This window comes from Bos grunniens, chromosome 16 (assembly GCF_055505025.1).
Source record: "Bos grunniens cultivar Pamir isolate PY7600 chromosome 16, Bosgru_T2T1.0, whole genome shotgun sequence".
Taxonomy (NCBI): domain Eukaryota; kingdom Metazoa; phylum Chordata; class Mammalia; order Artiodactyla; family Bovidae; genus Bos; species Bos grunniens.
This window is the reverse complement of record NC_141180.1, coordinates 77,843,414-77,863,866: the sequence shown is the minus strand read 5'-3', so window position 1 is coordinate 77,863,866 and position 20,453 is coordinate 77,843,414. Positions and strand designations below refer to the sequence as shown.

General features: G+C 45.3%; 1 protein-coding gene across 4 annotated transcripts in view; it reads right to left on the bottom strand.

Moving 5' to 3' along the window:
* Positions 1-370: 370 nt before the first annotated feature.
* The window catches only part of C16H1orf116 (chromosome 16 C1orf116 homolog), a 38,580-nt gene continuing 18,497 nt past the window's right edge, over positions 371-20,453 (bottom strand). Inside the window, exons 1-4 of one of the 4 annotated variants that reach the window (XM_086342864.1) lie at positions 12,050-12,166; positions 6,925-7,110; positions 4,419-4,596; positions 371-3,298 (exon numbers count right to left, since the gene is read on the bottom strand). In XM_086342864.1, coding sequence (XP_086198990.1) covers positions 1,788-3,298; positions 4,419-4,596; positions 6,925-7,029 — 1,794 coding nt within the window. In that variant the 5' untranslated portion in view covers positions 7,030-7,110; positions 12,050-12,166 and the 3' untranslated portion in view covers positions 371-1,787. Of the gene's footprint in view, positions 3,299-4,418; positions 4,597-6,924; positions 7,111-12,049; positions 12,167-20,453 lie in introns of those variants that run through there. The other 3 variants (XM_086342868.1, XM_086342866.1, XM_086342865.1) reach the window with 3 other exon arrangements.

Sequence of the window (20,453 nt, the reverse complement as noted above, 5' to 3'; positions counted from 1 at the left end):
ACCTTAACCCTCTCATCATTTTCAGAAACACTGAGCCTTGATGTGCTGGGTCCTAAGGACATGGTCCAGAAATGCTCAGCAGACCTACAGGGCACACTTTCAACCTGCTTCCCTTTATCCGCCCCCCATATTTGGGCATCGTGGACTCCAACCAGGTCACGTCTCTGAACAGTATTTATTTCCTAAGGGGAAGCAGGGGCTATGTCCAGCTATGTCCAATCTCCGGGCTTGTATTCGTAAGCCCATACCACCTACCCACAGTACCCTCTGGTGTATTTGCAAGTTGCATGACTTGGTCAGGGAATTTGGGATTAATATGAGTCATTAGATGACTACTTTCCCAAATTAAATAAGAAGCCACAACACTAAATATGATCCTGAACATTTAATCTCTGCTGTTTCAGAAGACACTTTAGAGCTTGAAGAGCTTTCAGGTTAGACTTCTGCTGGTGACTGCCGGTCCTGAGGGTGCTGTGTGGATGGACAAGGGCCCTGCTGGAGGGGAGGGGCCTGCAGTGTGGGCAGGAATGGGAGCCCCAGCTCTGATGTCAGCTCTGTCACTAATGGCACAGTGACCATGATGAGTCACTTCCCTTCCCTAACAGGATTGGATTAGAGTGTCTCTACAGTCCCTCCCAGCTCTGACAGTCTATAAATAAATAATTAGCAGAGAATGTAATGTGCTGATTTTCCATAGGAATTGAGGAAATCAAAAAATAACTTGCAATCACATAGACAAAGGCTTTCAAGAGTTTCTTGGTATTTACAATGTCTCTAGGCTTGAGTTCCTAACTCACTGTTGACCCAGCCCTGGCTTCAGTCCTGTGCAGATGGGAGATCCAGAGCAGGAAAAACAGGGATCTCGGAGTCAGGGCCCGTCATAGTTTATTACTGAATTTAACAAGCCCAAGGACAAGACCTTCCCCAGGGGAAGTGTGATGTGTAGACATTCATCCCGCCTCCACAGACCAACAAGAGTGTCAGGATGTGTCTGATCCTCAGGACTAAGGACAGTGAGAGAGGGCTGCAGACAGACTCCTTGGCTGTGGGCCCCTGTCCAGAAGGCCAGAAGTGAGAGGGGAGTCCAGCAAGGGCTGAGCCAGTCTCCATCCACTGCCGGGATTCTGAGGGACCCACGTTTCACGTGACCCTGCATTTGCCTAATGTCACGGGTACAACTATTGTCTCATTTGACTATTTTTCTCAGGCTCAGCCATGCCTTTCCACTCAGTTCTAGGCTGAACTCTACCCGACATAAGAAAATTTTCAACCAGAGCAGAATTCTGAGCAATGACTCCTTGTGTCATATAAATAGCATCAGTGATATGTACAGCGAATAATACACACACACACACACACACGCATAGCCTCCTGTGGAAATCCTCTTCAGGATCATTTGTGCAGGCACTGAGGGCTTCCTGTGTGGCTCAGACGGTAAAGCGTCTTCTGCAATGCAGGAGACCCGGGTTCAATCCCTGGGTCAGGAAGATCCCCTGGAGAAGGGAATGGCAACCCACTCCATTACTCTTGCCTGGAGAATCCCATGGACAGAGGAGCCTGGTGGGCTGCAGTCCATGGGGTTGCAAAGAGTCGGGCACGACTGAGCGACTTCACTTTCATTGGCACAGCTTCTCTGAATATAAATGTGTGCTCCAGTCTCTCTCCCAGAGAGAGGAGACCACTGGAGAGGAGCTGACCCCATGCAGCTCCCGAGTCGAGCTCTGGGCCCCAGCCCGGGCAGTGGGGTGCGGGGCGGGGCTGTGTGGCTGGGGCTGGTGGCCAGTGGCCTACTCCTTCAGCAGGCCCAGCTTCTTCAGCGCCTCCCTTCTGTGTTCATCTGACACCCCCTTGGGGGAGATCCTGACACTGACACAGGGGGGCCGGGGCAGCTTGTCTCGGCTCTGCCCCTGGAAAGACAGGCGCTTGGGGCCCCCCTCCTGCTCCAGGTCAGCCAGCTTGCCCACCTGGATACCCTCGAAGTCCTTCCCGGTGCCCAAGGAGGCTGGGCGTGGCCGGGAATTACGCAAGACGCTGGGCGAGATCCTGTCCAGGAAGGAGCCTTTTTCCAGGGAGGTGCTGGTTTGGGGGCTGGGAGCCTTCTCGGCTGAGAGGTAGCTGCTCAGCCCGATGCCTGACCGCTCCAGGGTGTTGGACTTGAAGCTCATCTGTCTGAGGCCAGGGACGCCGCTCTCCTGGAGGGTTAGCCCGGAGTCTGGCTTCCGCTGAGTCAGGGGACTGTGTGCCCGCGGGCCCTTCGGGATAGGAATTGGTGTGGATTTGGCAGCTGGAGCTGTCCCCGGAGTGGGTTCCTGGGTGGGAACCAGAACCTTGCCTGGAGAAGGCGGCTGGGCCAGAGCTGGTGCTTTCCCTGGAGAAGGGCCCTGCGTGGGTGCAGCGGCCGGGGCCCTTCCGGGGACCTGAGCTGGGGCCGGGGACATGGCCTGAACGCCAGTCTCCTTGAGCCTGAAGGAGGGCCTACTTAAGCGGGGGCCGGGCTCCTCCTGGTCCTGCGGCAGCCCCAGCTTCTCCAGTGCTTCCCTGCGTGCTTTCCTCTGCTCCTGCAGCGAGGACGAGGCAGGGCTGGGGTCCCCGGGCGCAGCCTCCGAGTGGCGGGACAGCCGGTTCTGGGGGTCGCTGTGGAAACTGCTGCGGCTGCTCTTCAGGACAATGTTTGGCGGCAGTTTCCGGGGCTTAGGGGCCGTGAGGGGGGCCGGCCGGGCACTTGGATGGCCCCCTGACAGGACGGCCGCATCTCCAGAGCCTGCATCCCGAGAGGACACCAGGGGAAGAGGCCGAGGTGGCGCAGGTTCCCCGGTTGAACCTTTCTCACTGGCTTTTTGGGACATGGCCTCTGGAGCAGGCTCCCTGTTTCTCTGGGAGCTAAGTGATGGGTGGACCTGGGGCCTGGGGCTCAGCTGCCCTGGTCCTCTGGGCAGGCTGCCTTGCCCACGCTGCTGGGGCTGAGTGTCCCGGAAAGCCTCCGGTGGGGGGATGAGTGCCCCGTCCAGCTCAAGGGCAGCGTCTGGGGGTGTGGCCAGTGTCTGCCTGGGCTCAGGGCTCTGGCTGACCTGCTCTGTCTCAGGTCCCGAGACAAGTCCCTCGGATCCCCCTGGATTATGGCTGTTAGTCAGGGTGGTGCTTTTTCTGAGGTTCTGGTTTCTGCTGATGTGGATATTTCTGGGGAGGCTGTAGGAGCCAGACCTGAGGCCCAGGCTTTGGGGCCCAGGTGGATGAGCTGAGCTGAATGGAGTCACTCTTTTTGGCTCTGGTCCTCGGCCAGTTATTTCCTCTGGATGTCCTGTAAGAGTCAGGGGGACAGGTGAAGAAGAGTAGGCAGTGAGAACCCTGGTGTCAAGGGGAAAGAAAACACCTCCCACACTCTGATCTCCAAGTCGCAACGGATGGGTTTTTGTCTGCTTGTTGTTGTTGTCTCTTTGTTCTTGAAGGACAACGCTTTCGTCTGGATATTATTTAGACAACAGATCAATCTTAGCAGATTTATTTCAACCAAGGGTTAGGATTTCCTGGTGGCTGGGCAAAGGGCAGCCCAGACAGCTCTGTGTCCCTGACTCAGGCTCTTCCTAACCTCTACAGATACAGGATGGTTGGGATTCAGGACAGTCCCTCTCGCTGTCCTGGGGCTCCTAGGTAACTGAGTCCAGTGGAAAGCACTGAGCTTAAACAGCATCAACAAGTGATTTGCTCTTGCCTCACCAGGCATCTGCCTTTTTCCACCTCCACTTCCTGTAAACACCTGGATGACTCTGTAATGGCCACAGCTGTGTCTGCGCCACAGGGTGATATGAGCTCTTCCCTTCCAGTGAGTAAGCACAAGCATCAGGCCCACTGGGCCAGGAAATCAGCGCCAGGCAGCAGGGGCAGTCCCACGTCCCCACTTCCTGCTGTATCACCACAGACAGAGGGTCTAACATATTGTCAATAAATACTTGCCAAGTGTATGAAGAAGTGATTTCAGTCCTAATACCAATGGGACTGTCTTCTTGGGATGTATGGCCACACTCACATGCCATCTTTGTCTCCATCTACTGAGCCGCAACATCATTCCACACTCTCTCACAAGGCCCTCAAGGTGCCACCCACTGAAATTAAGGGAGCCCCTCCCTCTTCTTATCTCCTGCAGCCTCATCCTCTGGGTCACCCAGATTAGCTCCCCAGACTGACTCAGGTTTTCCAGGGCCAACCAGACTAGACTTTTGATACTTCATACAAAGGCACAAGAAGCTATCTTGGACAATCCCTCCTTCCCTCCAGGGACAAGGTTTTATTCTAGCCACAAGTAGAGAGGAGAGTGCTTGTTCCTTCTTCTGCCCATGACTCTTAGAGCAGAGGGCAGACAAGAGGGAAAGCGGCCAGGAGGATGTAGTCTTTTTTTGTTTTTTTTAGACAGTCTGTCTTACCCTGGGGGGCAGGCTGGGTCGTGGGCAGTGCTCGGGGACCCTGGGGAGTTGTGGCTTGCTCAGACTTTTCAGTGGACAGCCCGCTGTCAGCCTCGGTGTCCAGGGAACCAATGGTTTCCTCCAGGAAGAGCAGACACTCCTTCTCTTCAGCGGACAGGAAGTCGTAGCTGCTGTCACTCTGGAGTGAGGAGAGGGCGGGGGAGCTGTGACAGGCAGCTCTCCAGAAACTGGTGGGGCCCAAGAGCCACCCTGCCTTGGGGAAGGAATGCCGAAGAACCGGACACCTGCCCACCATGCCACTCTGCAGACCTGTTGGAGCTGCTTCCTGAAGCCGCAAGCACCAGGAGGGCAGAGCCTGTCGGGCTGCGGTCCCCCTGGCACCCAGCTCTGACAGCTGGGCAGGCAGACTGCAAAGGGCTTTTCATTTGCTAAGTCCTGGGTGGAACGCTTATGGGCAGATTAGAAGGTCCTGGGTTCTACTTCCTCTGTGTGACCTATGTCAAGTACTTCAACTTTGTGTATAACATAATGATTTGATCTTAAACCTGAAGCAATACCTAAAATGGTATTGCTTTGAACTTTTCAAAGTACTTCTGCATCCTTGATCTGGCATGTCAAGGACAGTATGAGAACAAACAGGAAAGAGAGTCAACTACTCGCTGCCAGGCCAATAGGAACAGTGGCATGACTGGTCACAGATAAATTCACTAAATAATTTATACTTGACTTTGAAATGCATTCCACGCAGAATTTTTCTTCCCCTTGTGTATTTACTTTCCTGATGGCATTTGGCTCTGGCTAACATTAAAAAAAGTGTGCATTTCTTAAGCAAATATTAACTTAAGGCAGGAAGGTGGACAGACTGGTATAGGGAGAGGGGAGAGCAACTTAGTGTTAAATATTATGCAGAAATTGAGATACATGTTTTTATTATGAAAAAGCACACAGGCATGTTTGGAAGAACAGGTTATGGCCATTTCAGATTCTTACTGCCGTGTTCTGCAAAGCCAGGAAGATCCATTGAATAGCTGTTCTCCAAAGTTGAAGGTTGAAGGGAGGACAAAAAGGGCAGATGGGAATACAGGAGATTTGGCCTGAGTCCCTTCCTAGTGTCTCTACCCTTCTTCCTAATGTTTGAGTCACTGCAGAGTTATATATTCTTCAGACTCATTCAGATGGCCAGGAAAGATTTTGAGAAAACCCTGAAAATATCTCAGGCGGAGGGGAAATGGTTGTTGGAATGACTTTTCCAGTCCCTCAGGCTCCATAAGGAGTCATCTGTCAGTTGATTGAGGGAGGCCTACATGTCAAGGTAAGTCCCAAATATAGCCCTTAGAAGCCTTGATGCTGGCTCCAGAGGTTCTGTGAACAAAATCTTCTTTATTGCCCTCTTCTTCCTAAAATAGTCTTGCCAAGACTCCAGCTCTGAATTTCTCCTTTGTGGGTGATTCATTTTGACAACCTTTAACTCCTGCCACATTCTGTGTCCAGTGCTATGTAACTATTCACGTTGGTCTCTGCCTAACAGACAGGAAGCTATCTCTGTCGCCCCATCATCTAGGGTCAAAAAGAAATTATATACAGATTGTCTGCACTTTCAGCTTTTGTGCATTATGTGCTGCTTTTTCTACTCCATTTTTACGTATTAAAACTCACCAACTAAACATCTTCAACATTCAGTAGAGATCATTATGATCTTTAAACTTTGAAATATCTCTACATATAAGATATAGAGCAATAAAGTATACATTATCAAGGGTTATCATGTATGTGATAAGCACCTATAACAAAAGAATGCTTATATTTGGACATAGGGCAGACTTATTTTTTGACACCAATCTTATAGTAATTGAGATTTAAATCCATGCCCAGAAAAACTACAACTTATTACATGTCACAAATTCTCTACTTACAGATAGGTTATTTCTTTTCTAGATAGAGGCAGGTACTAAATGCTTTACATGTGTTTCATTTATTCCTCTCAAGAACCCTATGAATTCAGGATTAACATTATCCTTATCTTAAAACTGAAACTTGGAGAAATAAAGTAATTTGCCCAAGATCATGGAGCTTCTATATAGAGAACCCAGATCTGCTTGGCTCCAGAACCCAGGCTCTTAACTGCTATGTGCTGTTTGATCTTTGTGAAAGACTGAAGTGAGGCTGCTCATTGCAGAGGACTTGAGGAATCCACAGGGATCTACACTCTGTTTTCACTGTGGCCTGAGATCACTGACCCATTCTCTCATCTGAATTAAACCTCCCAACCTAATGAGAACTGGGAAAAAGTCTCATTTGTCTTATTACTGTCTGGGGTTGTCCCACCCTATTCTCTATAGAAGCAGGGGTGACTCAGGCAAAATACTGCCTGGCGTGCTTCACTCCCTGACGAGGAAGATGAAAGACAAGGAGCAGTGAGCAAGGATGGTGGTGGGCAGGGCAGGGCAGGGCAGGGCAGGGCAGGGTGCAGAGAGCGGGCCAGGCTGCAGACAGAGAGAGTACGTACAGATCCAGAGCGGGTGGAGGTGGTGCTCATCATACTGTCGCAGCTGCCGACGCGGGTCGCGGGTTCCAAGCCAGGCCCTGCTGGCCACAGCTCCCTCTCGGGCATCGCCTGAAGCAAGGTGCAGGGGTGGTGAAAGGGGCTCCCAGAGGGGAAGTGAAGGGAAGTGAAGAATGTCCCAGGCTGGGCCTGAAAAGAGAAGAATCAAAGCCATGTGTGAGCTGAGCCAGGCTCCAGCGAGGCTCTGCCCAGGCCCTGGAGCAGCATGATGCCCGGGACACCAAGCAAGCAGAGAGCTGGAAGGGCCATGCTCAGCCATGCCCAGACCCTGGCCCCCAGCCTGCACCAGGGACACACAAGCTGGACACACACGTGCAGGAGGATGGACGTAGGTGGTGGAGAAGCAGGTCAGCAGAAGGGAGGCTCCATCGTTTCTCTCAGTCACTTTTTTTCTCTGAACCAGGGAACTTAACCTAGATTTTCATTACTAGCATTGGTATTACAGGGGTTAAACCTTGGGTTCTGAAGAGTAGCTGGATCTGGGTTCCAATTCCAGTTCCAACATTTACAGTGATGTGATTTGAGGCAAATTACTCTGAGTCTGTTTTTCCTCGTTAAATAGGGTTAATAATAATTAGATTAAATGAGAACAGTTAGCACAGTTTAGTTGGTAGTAAATTAGCAAATGCTTAGGAATAAATGAGTAACTACTACTGTTTTTGTAATAAGAAAAAGACAAGATCCAACTTGGATCAAAGTAGACTGAAGCAAGGGAAACAAAACTGTTGTTGTTTTTTTAAAGGAACAGGGGCAAAATAGTACCTACCTCAAAGGGTTGTCATGAATTTATAATGAGATACTCCATTTAAAACACTTTGTGCAGTGTGCAGCCCTGTAATTGTCAGCTGCTACCATAGCCACATCATCAACATCATCGCGATGGGTCCCACCACAGCCACCATCATCACCCAAGTCTGGGAGGTGTGTGCACGGCACCCCAGTGGTTGACACAGACCTAGTTCCTCTCTCATGCATCACCCCCTCTGAGGCTGCACGTATTCCCAATGAGGTTCCCTAATCTGTCTTGAACAAGAGCAAAGTCCTAGGTAGCTTCCTTCCAACTCCAACTCACAGGGAAAAAACGGCTTCAATTTCATTGTGCCAACAGAAATAGCAAAGGAAGGTTAGTGCCATCTGCCTTCAGGAAGTCCTGGGGGTTTTCATATGCCTGTCCGTGGGGAAAACTCCACCACAGTTGGAAAGGCCAAAGGTGACTCTCCCATGTTAAAATGAAATTCTAGAAGAATTAAGATTAAAAGACAGTTCCAAGATCAAGAAAGGACATGGGGGAAGAGTTTAGAATTAGAATATAGTTTGTTGGATTCTGAATCCATGTTTTCCTCACAATGCCATGTCTTATTTTCTACCGTCTTTTCCTACGCTCCCAGTAAGAGGAAAAATGTCCTGGAAAACTGAATTTGATTTGACATCTTGAGATTTGGGGTTCAGATTCTAGGGAAGGTTGTCTTTTCAGCCTGTACCAACAGTTGCTTCCAATGCCAAAGTCAGGTTTGGGCTGTGCTGGGGGAGTCAGCCTGCCAAGCACCTCAAGCTGACAAGCACAAGGCCTCCCAGAGCTCTTCTCCTGCTGGGGTGGAGGTCCCCAAGTGCCACAGGCAGGGAGGGGCAGAACAATGGAGAAGGAAGAGGGTCAATCCCTTGTGAGCAAGGTATGTATAGTTCACGAGGGCCCAGAGCCTCTTAGGAGACAGAGAGGGGACCAGAGGGGACAGAGATGAAGTGCAGTGATGAATCAACATGGGTGAAGATAACTCCTGGGTTTCCTTCACAAGTTCCTTCACTAGTTCCCCATTATCCAAAACCCCAATGAAACAAACGTGAGAAGTCATGCGAGGTGAAGTTCAGTCACCTCAGCTAGTCTATCCCTTAATGACTGACTAGGTCACTGACTTCCAAAGGTACTAACTCATTTCTAACATTCTGTAGGGTTGAGACCAACAAAGAGGATCCATCCCTCATCTCTCATCCATTAGCCTAGGCACATAGAAGGCACTCAAAAAATGCTAGATGAAGACACTTGTCGTTCATTCTAGAGTCTACTGAGTTGCACTGTTAGAAGGTCTCTCTTTTGGCTTATACACTATTACTGCAAGCTCTTTTTCAAATATTTTATTTCCCAGAAAATATGTGCCTTAATGGAGTTTTGGGAAATACCTTCAGTCACAGTAACATTTATTAGCCCCAGTAGGCCCAGGGCATGCAAAACTTTATTAAAACAAAGGTATTGTTTCCAAGAAGTCAGTGTAGGTCCAAGGGTCTGTTTTATTGGCTCTAGCTTTCCTATCTGTAACATTGGGGCAGTAACTGTTAAAAGTGACTCACTGTAATTAATGGAATGTTCTCTGTGAACAGATGAGCAGATGCTGCCTTTTCCTTTCAGAGAAAAATGACTGCCTTGTTCTTCCAAGCATGCATCAGACTTTACAGGGGTTTGCTAGCCTCTCCTTCCTCCCAGGGAAGCCTATTACACTCTCACTTTGGAACCAAGGATGGCTTGAAGCAGCTGGAAGAGATAGAAACAATATGAACAGCACTGCTTCAAAAAACACAGTAGTGTATAGTCTATAAAGTGCTTTCAGATATGCTAATTGAGTTTTTTTTTTTTTTTAAACTGCTAGCTTAGGCAGGATGTGATATTTTCTCCATATAACAGCTAAGAAATCTGGGGTTCTTTCTAACCCCTTCCTATGGGAAGTATGAAACGATCTATGTAACTGCATGTATGGGACAGCCTGTGGCTCCCAGCCCTTCTAGAGGGTATCACAAAGGCTTTCCACACGCAAGAGGGCCATGTACCTAAAAAAGGACCATTGGCCACCCTTGATTAAACACGGAAAACCCCAGGAACATCCTCTTTTGAAAATTCAGCTTTTTGTCCCAACAACACATATTTCCAGAGTAAAGAAATGACATTAAATGCCACTGACACTCAAGTAAGCACGACAGAATCACCACAGAGATTAACCTGAAGCTGAAACCAAAGCCGAATGAGCCTCAATGTGCTTCCACCTCCTCTCCACACCCAGTGTTCTGATCCCCAAAGTCTGAACTGTGAAGACGCCTTCTCTTCTTCCTACTCTCTCTCCTTCCCTCACCAGGCTGACCTAACCTGGATGCTGCATTTCCTCCCACCAACTTTACAACCTTGAAACTTGGGGGTTGTTTCAGGGCGGCCATTGAAATCTGTGGTATTTCTACTTGATAAGTGGAGCAACAGGCAAAACACTCAAGGTGAGAGTTTGGTATCTTTCAATACTGACCTCTTTGGGCAGCTTGAGGGGAGAAAGGAATGGATTAAGAGATGTGCACAGCCTGTATCAGGGTCACCCGTGCAAAGGCATATTAAATATTAACTACTCCCTGAAGCCAGCCAAGCCTTGGAGGAGAGTAAAAAAATGGCATGTGGCATTCTGGTGTCTGGACGGGGTGGGGTGGGAAGAGGGCTTCAGCCTCACTCCTATTTGGCTTCTCTGTACCTCCTGAACAATCTGAAGGCCCTCTTGCCACCCTCCTCCCATGAAACCACCCAAAATCCTCTAAGAACTCATCTCTCTCCCCAGTGGTCAAAGAGATTTCCTATCTCCAGGTCTCCAGTTCTCCTGCTGACCAGTCAAATGTGCCTTGGGCTGGAGAACATCCTAAGAAGGCCAAGAAGACTAAAAGTTGCACTGTATGTGTATCCCTCTCCACAAGCACATGGGCAGGTTTCCATGTAAGTTTAGGCAATTATATAGTTGCCTCTTTCACCAGTGGAGTTAGAGAGAGTGGGGTGGAAACATCCCCTGTGCAGAAGAGCTTTGCTTGATATCACAGCTCATCTTTATTGTTGACAAGGTCACCATCTGTGGCAGCCTTCAGTCAGTGAGCTTGGCGGGCTGGTTCTGGGGTGTGGGCTGAACTAGAGCCTAAAGGTTCAGGTGCCAGGAAGAAACCCAATATATTCATTCAGGGCTTGTGTGCCACGCTCTGGGATCCTGACACTAGATCTTCCCACTTCCTTTTTTCTGGAAGCAGGAGGAAAAGGCATGAAGTTAAGGAAGAGAGTGTTAACCCCCACAAGCTAGATGACGGAGAGCTGACTTATTACTCTGACTTGACTTCTACACCCTGTGTCCATGTGCGGGGAGACTGCCACACATACTGCCAATTGGGACACCTGAAAGAACGCAAAGCAAACCACAGCACTGGTCTGGTTCTCCTCTCTGGACCTTGCCACAGTGCATTCTAATAGGAATTCCTACTAGATTTGACATGCTCTGGTGAAGTATTAATGTGGGTGGGGCCCTGGCACAGTTGAGTAGCTTCCAGTTTGCCAGTTCTTGTGTCTATTAACAGGCAAAGTAAGAAATTTAATGAGGTTGAACTCAAATAGGCTTGACTTTGCAACCAGATTATCCGTGGGTTTCCAAAGATGAGCTGGTAACCTGACTTGGAGTTTTTCCAATGTAACCAAACCTCACATCGCCTTACAAACAACCTAGCATGGCTCACACCTTACACACCCTTCCACAAGGAGCTCCATTATCGCACGCGCACGTGCACACACACACACACTGAACACACACACACCGCACCTTTTATTTAAATAAAGATAGACATTGAGTTGATAAAGCTATGGGAAAATTTCCTGTTAGAAATAAAATGGAAAAACAAAGCACTTTTCCTCCCCTGGGCGATTTTCCATTTCTACTCCGTCTACTCTAAATATTCTCTTCCAAAATCACAACTCAATTTCAATTGTGCAGAGATGGAAATTTCTAAAGCAAACCTGTATTCTTTTCTTGTTGCCTGCACAATATGCTTTATCCAACCTAAACAGGCAGATGAAAAAAAGAAATAAAAAAAATAAACAAACGCGTCTCAGCCCTGGTCTCCAGAAAAGCACTTCTGTCTCCAGCTATCAACCTACTTTGGTGCCCTACTGGACTCAGAGAGTTGAGGAAGAGAGAGGAAAGTTATAAAGGGCTCAACTCTGTAGTTCTGACTTCCCACGAAGACCCCGACTCTTGCTGCAGAGTAAGCAATAGTTGGTTAGTAATTAACTCACCTTCAATGGGCGGGTGACTGAAGAGAGGAAAAGAAGAGAATACCCTCGTATTACAAAGGCGAAGACGGAGACGGAGACAGAGGTAGCGTGCCCAGTCTCCTACTGCTTTCGTCTTCTGACCTCTTCCTGACTCACCTGGACAGGTAAGGGCTTCATCCGCGCGGCCTCACCCCACCCAGCCCGACTCCCAGCCAATCCCTGGCCTCCCTCCCCTCGTCTGCTTCCAGCTGTTTCCCCGGGGAGGGCGCGGGCGGGGTCGGCTCACTTGGCCAATCGCCTCCGGCCCTCCTTCCCTCGCTGAGAGCCAATAGAGAGCCTTTAACCACAGCCAAGGGCCGGGAGGAGGAGCCGCTGGTTTGGGCTGAGGCTTGGACAAGAGATGGCCTGTTATCCCTTTTAAAAATCTTGATACAGTTGATACAGAGACACGCAGTCCACTGGGCAGTGTGCTTTTCCGTGCGCCTGTATGAAGCTTGAATTTCTATCTGTAACTACCTTCTTCTTCTCGAAGTATTCCCCTGAATTATTCAAGGTAAAAATCCTTTGTGACCAGTTTTGCTAGTCGCTTTTCCAGTCTTTCAGAGACACTGTCGTCCTTAAGTGTTTTCCCAGCAGCTCATAATCCTAGCAGCTCCACTCAGGACCACGGATGAAGGCGTCTAAGGACAGGAACGCTGGCCCTGAGACACCGTGACAAAGACCTTCGGGGGGAAATAAAACTGTTTTCTCTCTCAGGAGATCCCTATTCTGATGAAAAAACGGACCGGACAGCCTTGAAGGAGAGAACATGTACGCCGTCGTTTGGGTCTCTAGTCTTTTAGCTGTGTGTGGAAGGTAGCAATGAATATGAAGAAATAAAAACGAAAGAAGCTACCAATCAGTTCTGTAACTCCTATCTCCTTCCAATGGCAGATTTCTGGTACCTGTAGTTAAAAGATCTGGAAGAAAGTAGGGCGAAGATAGTAGGTGAGAGAATCCAAAGCTTTCAGAAAGGAGTCTTCCTCTAGGAATGGCAATCACTTTCACCAGATATACCTTTTGCTTGGAAACTGGATTTTCCTGGATATATGGTATCCTTGATACCAAAGGGCAGGAAGAAAAATTACAATCAATGCACATAGTAATTGCCAACATTTTGTTAAAACTCTTGCTATGCACTGGGAATTGTGCTGTGCTAAGCATTTTCATACATCATTTCATTTATTCTTTATTTGAAAAGTAGGCACTATTATTATACAAATTTTTACAAAAAGGAGAAATGACTTGCTCAAGATCATGTAGCTAGGACGTGTCAGAGCACAGATTTCAACTCAGGCAGTATGATGCTAAGTTTGCCTTGTATTAATATGATACCAATCATTCTCTATTTTGGAGAAAAATCCTAAGTAGGAAACGTGAAGTACACAGATAATGTGCAGGTCTAATTCCAATAACTAGACTCACCCTTCTTGCCTCATTTCTGTCCTGTAGCTGTTTCTGTCCTTTAGAACAAGAATGACACATGACTTTCATCTTTTCCCTGTGTAATCTCTGCAGTTGTGATCATTGCAGAAGGGCACTGATCATGGGGCTAAAGTACAGAAGAGGCAGGGCAGGACTAGTGAGGAGAAAGGAGGTTTGAGGAAGCCTGGAATAACTAGCACCTATCAGTGCATGTGGATAACAGAGCTGCCTGAGCATTTAGTCAGCTGACTGATGATCTCTCTTCCTAATGTGTCATTCAAATATGTATGATGTCATGATACTAACAAAACAGGAAGGGCATCTCCAAATCAGTTCAATGCAACTAGAATTACACCCAAGGATTCAGTCACTGAAGTTGATCCAGCTTCATAGGTGTGCGATTTGAATACTTGCTTAAAAAAAATGAATTGACCTATGAGCATTAACCTCAAAGATGAGAGGAGGCATAGTCTTGTTTGTGAACAGTTTTTCAGTTTATAGTAAAATTAGAATAATTAGGAAGGGCCGCTATCTTTTCCCAGGTAGAAGTAGGGACATAGACAAAATGATCTTACTATTGCTCTCTTTCCTTTTTTCAAAAAAATTCTTTTTTTGAAAATGATGATATATTTCAGATACTTTGGCATAACAAACAGCACTATACCTAATAGAACATTAACATTACAGTAGAGGTTGTTTAAAAACTTTGCACCTCCATTCCTTCCTGCCTCCTCAAAATAGACATACAGTCCAGCTGAAACAAATCGCTATTCTGAATGTGGTGTTTTTCACTCTCCATATCTTTAAATGTTTTCCTTGGGATCTTGCTTGGTTTTTCTTTGCTTTCTTTACTTTGGTGCAGGAGAATTATCAGGTCTCTGGGTTTCCAAGAGAATTGGGAAGGAGGCCTGGACTATGGGAAAGAGGATTTCCAAAGTTAGAAGCACCTGAGAGACTAAAGCTCTGTGGTTGATGTAGGTCATCACTTGATAGGAGTGTATGTTGTTTCTTTGTATGTGAATTCCTATTTTATGACCTGACTGTGGAGTCTAATTACAGTCCTGCTCCCCTGACTCATCCATCTCCTCACTTCTCCGTCCTTGCGTGCTGCTGCGGTACAGTCATCTTCTCCACTGTAAGAAACTAGTTTATTTCCTTTTTCAGTACAGCCTCCTCATTGAGGAAACTCACTCTTTCCTCTTTGGGCTTGTTATAAAGTTGGACTCTGTAAAACACAGTGGACCTCCATCTAACCATTCATGATACTTACTCATTCACATTACAGTCACATCCTAGCAGTGCCTTTTTTCTCCTTTTCCTCTCCAAAGGGGAAAAAAAAAATGAAGTCACTCTGAACATGTATTATCATCAGCCCTAGGGAACACTGGGTGCCCACTATGTTCATAGTATAGGGCAGGGTACTCCATGTTAGGTCTCTGAAAGTACTTCTATCAGGGAGAGGGAAGGTTTTATTCCTCAAGTAGTAGCTAGAACTTGCTTTCAAGAGAAAATAGTTGGGAAAGGATTCAGATGAGGATGATTATAATTTGGCTATAAGCCAAGGAATTGATAGGGAATTCCATGTGGAATTCAGGGATCAAGTAGATCACCAAGTTCTCACCAAACTGATATTAGTGTTAAGCCTGAAATAATTAGATAGGAGCTAAAAGGCATAATTAAGTGGATTTGGATGAAGTTTTGAAATGACTTTGTTGTTAAGTAACTGCTCATAGTAACTTTTTCCCCCACTTGGCCCACCTACCATGAGAACTTAGAGGATTCAGTAGTCCTTTTCTTCCCAGGATTAATAAAAGTTTGGGAGCTGAGATCATCTAGTAGCATCAGTGAGTTTTGTAAGGAATGCCAAATCTTAACATGTTTGAAATGGAACCTGTCTTAGCCCTGGCCTCTCTGCTCTATCCCCACGCCAGCTAATTACCTCACCCGGACTCAGTACTTCAAACCATCCCCCCCTATCTCCTGTGAGATCACTCTCATAACTGTTCTCCACTCTGATCAGGACTTCGCTATTTGTAGGATCACAGACCACTAAAGATGGAACTACAGAAGTTCCTTGTTTCCTGTCTCTCATTTTATAAAGGCACATTTGAATTGTCATTCCTCTGATTAAAATACTTTGGGGCTATTTTCATAGGGTTCAGAATGAAATTCAAGGTCCCTTGTGTGGCATAAAAAGACCTTCATAAGCTGGGCCTACATGCTTTTCCCAACACATATTCGTCCACTTTCTTTATTACAGTCACATCTAATTTTTCTGAAACTGTCATCCTGTCACGCTACTGGCCTGCACCCCTTGCTTGGACCCATTCCCACCCTGTTCTCCTGGTTTATTCTCAGCCTTCCTTCAAGGTTCAGCCAAAGCACCACCTTTTGGAATAGAATGTTGGAATGTTGGGTGCTGCTTCACTGTAATCTGTTAACAAAATGAACATTATCTCTTGATTTAACCCACTAGGATGTAATTGTCCTCTTTCTCTCCATGAAAAATTTGAATTGATGATATTTTACACTGCAGTAATTTAAAACCTCTGGCAATGGGCTGATTGATTTCCATTATCTTTCTTAAAATGCTTCTAATATTCTTTATGTTCTTTATTTATTATTATAGATATCTATACTGAAAAATTGTTTAATAAATAAGAAATATCAAGTTTAACAGTATTTACAAAGAACTGTGGTTATAGCCATATTTAACCCCAGAAAATGCTGGGGAGCATAAATGGATAATATTTGGATCTCCCAGCAAGCTCTTAATAGCTCTACACAAAATCATTTGTTGAAATTGTCAGTTTCAGAATTTATTTTCTTTCTCAAACTTATTATTTCTTGGAATACTTTTCACAGAATTTGCATTAAATATAACTATAATATAGTGATATATTTTTTTCAGTGTTAGCAGTACACAGGGCCATGGAATACATACTTATATTATGGTGACAGTTATAAGCCAGACATATGGATTAGACTGTAACCATTTCCCTCTGATCTGCTAGTGTCTAGGTACTCAGAAATGTAAACTTTAACTTTCTACTCTACGTGTTAGAATTTTCTGCTCTTGCTTTTTTTTTTTTTTTTTTAATCATTGGATTCCTTCAAGTCACTAACATCTCTTCATAAGAAGATTGGCATCACGGATCAATCAACATGGCAGAGTAGGAGGACGGGGAACTCCCCACCCCTTGTGAACACATCAAAAATAAATGTACACGTGGAGCACTTCTTTCTGAAAACTAACTGGAAGTTGGCAGAAAGATTTCTGTAAACCAACGCTGTAAGAAAGACACACACATAATCAGATAGGAAGGAAAGAAAAGTGATCATGTCGGAACCCGTGCCCCTGGAAGGGGACTCAGGGGGAAAGAGAGATTATGCAGGCAGAGACCCACCCTGGGGAGTAAGCAGTTTGGGCCACATATTGGGCACCCCAGTCCTGGGGTTCTACCCAGGGGAGATGAGACCCCTTAGCTGGTCATAGGAATAATGGGACTAACAGGAGGGCTGAGGAAAGCCTGAACTCTGCTCTTGAGGAGTGCATGCATGCTGGCTTGTCCTCAAGGCAGAGTTAATAGGATGGAATGAAGACTGTCCTAGTGACTGCTAGGTTTCCCCTGACCACTTTAGCATGTGCCCCAGCTTGCACCAAGTAAGTGGTTCAGTCCTGTTTACTCCAAGTTGCAGCTTGGCACAATCACAGAAAGAAAATAAGAAAAGCACAAACACATGGATACTAAATAACTTGTTACTTAAAAACTAGTGGATCAATGAATATATCAAAGAGGAATCAGAATCATTTAAGATAAGTGAAAATGGAAGCAAAGCTTTCCAAAATCCATGAGATGCAGCAAAAGCATTCTAAAAGGGAGGTTTATGGTGATACAGGCCTTTCTCAAGAAACGAGAGAAAATCTCAAAGAAACCTACCATCTAAAGGAATTAGAAAAAGAAGAAAAAGCCCAGAGTCAACAGAAGAAAAGAAATAATACAGATTAGAGAAGAAATTAATAAAATAGAGATCCCCAAACCATAGAAAAGATCAGTGAAATTGAGTTATATATTTTTTAAAGATACAATTGATAAACCTCTAGCCAGACTTATCAAGAAAAAAGAGAGAAGACGCAAAATCAGAAATGTTGGAAGAGAATGATATGGATTGTTATATACCAATGAACTGGACAACCTAGAAGAAATGGACAAATGTCTAGAAACAAATAACCTGCCAAGACTGAATCAAGAAGAAAGACAATTTGAACAGACTGATTACTAGTAGTAAAATTGAATTTGTAACCAAAAAACTCCCAGTAAACAAAAGTCCTGGACTAAATGACTTCACAGGGGGAATTCTACCAAATATTTAAAGAAGAGTTAATACCTATCCTTCTCAAACTATTCCAAAAAAATTGAGGAGAATGAATCACTCCCAAATTCATTCCATGAGACCATCAGAATCTGGTTTCTGATACCAAAACCAGGCAAAGACAGTACAAAAAAGAAAATTACAGGCCAATATCTCTGATGAATATAGATGCTGAAATCATCATCAAAATATTAGAAAACCAATTCCAACGATATATGAAAGGATCATACATCCTGATCAACTGGGATTTATTCCAGGGTCACAAGAATGGACAATATTCACAAATCAATGACTGTAATTCATGCTATTAACAAAAGGAAGAATAAAAATCACATGATCATCTCAATAAATGCAGATAAAACATTTGACAAAAGTCAACACCCATTAATGATAAAAATGCTCATCAAAGTTGATATAGAGGGAATATAGCTCAACATCTAACACCATATTCAATGGTGAAAAGTCGACAGATTTTCTTCTACATTCAGGAACGAAAAAAAGATCCCCATTCTCACCACTTTTATTGGAAGTCCTAGCCACAGAAATTAGATAATAAAAAGAAATAAAAGGAATCCAAACTGGGAGGGAAGAAACAACACTGCCACTATTTGCTGGTGGCATGATACTCTATGTTTGAACAGTTCTGTGAAGACCTACAAGGCCTCCTAGAACTAACACCCAAAAAAGATGTCTTTTCATCATAGGGGATTGGAATGCAAAAGTAGGATGTCGAGAGATACCTGGAGTAACAGGCAAGTTTGGCCTTGGAATACAAAATGAAGCAGGGCAAAGGCTAACAGAGTTTTGCCAAGAGAATGCACTGGTCACAGCAAACATCCTTGTTCAACGACACAAGAGACGACTCTACACATGGACATCACCAGATGATCAATACCGAAATCAGATTGATTATATTCTTTACAGCCAAAGATTGAGAAGCACTATACAGTCAATGAAAACAAGACTAGGAGCTGACTGTGGCTCAGATAATGAACTCCTTATTGCCAAATTCAGACTTAAGTTGAAGAAAGTAGGGAAAATCACTAGATCACAGGTATGACCTAAATCAAATCCCTTATGATTATACAGTGGAAGTGAGAAATAGATTCAAGAAATTAGATCTGACAGACAGAATGCCTGAAGAACTATGGATGGAGGTTCATAACATTGTACAGGTCACAGTGATCAAAACCATCCCCAAGAAGAAGAAATGCAAAAAGGCAAAATGGCTGTCTGAGGAGGTCTTACAAATAGCTGAGAAAAGAAGAGAAGCAAAAGGCAAAGGAGAAAAGGAAAGATATGCCCATCTGAATGCAGAGTTCCAAAGAATAGCAAGGAGAGATAAGAAAGCCTTTCTCAGTGGTTAGTGCAAAGAAATATAGGAAAACAATAGAATGGGAAAGACTGGAGGTCTCTTCAAGAAAATTCGAGATACCAAGGGAACAATTTCATGCAAAGATGGGCACAATAAAGGACAGAAATGGTATGGACCTAACAGAGGCAGAAGATACTAAGAAGAGGTGGCAAGAATACACAGCAGAACTGTACAAAAAAGATCTTCATGACCCAGATAACTATGATGGTGTGATCACTCACCTAGAGCCAGACATTCTGGAGTGCAAAGTCAAGTGGGCCTTAGAAAGTGTCACTATGAACAAAGCTAGTGGAGGTGATGGAATTCCAGTTGAGCTATTTCAACTCCTAGAAGATGATGCTGTGAAAGTGCTGCACTCATTATGCCAGCAAATTTGGAAAACTCAGCAGTGGCCACAGGTATGGAAAAGGTCAGCTTTCATTCAAATTCCAGAGAAAGGCAATGCCAAAGAATGCTCAAACTACTGCACAATTGTACTCATCTCACACACTAGCAAAGTAATGCTCAAAATTCTCCCAGTGAGGCTTCAACAGTATGTGAACCAAGAACTTCCAGATATTCAAACTGGATTTAGAAAAGGCAGAGGGACCAGAGATCAAATTGCCAACATCCATTGGATCATAGAAGAAGAAAGAGAATTCCAGAAGACCACAGACTTTTGCTTCATTGATTATGCTAAAGCCTTTGAATGTGTGGATCACAACATACTGTGGAAAATTCTTAAACAGATGGAAATACCAGACCACCTTACCTGCCTCCTGAGAAATCTGTAGGCAGGTTAAGAAGCAACAGTTAGAACCAGACGTGGAACAACAGACTGGTTCCAAATTGGGAAAGGAGTATGTAAAGGCTGTATATTGCCACCTTGCTTGTTTAACTTATGTGCACAGTACATCATGCAAAATGCTGAACTGGATGAAGCACAAGCTGGAATCAAGATTGCAGGGAGAAATATCAATAACCTCAGATCTGTAGATGATGCCACCCTATAGCAGAAAGCACAAAGGAACTAAAGAGCCTCTTGATGAAAGTGAAAGAGGAGAGTGAAAAAGCTGGCTTAAAACTCAACATTCAGAAAACTAAGATCATGGCATCTGGTCCCATCACTTCATGGCAAATAGATGGGGCAACAATAGAAACAGTGACAGACTTTATTTTCTTGGACTCCAAAATCACTGCAGATGGTGACTGCAGCCATGAAATTAAAAGACG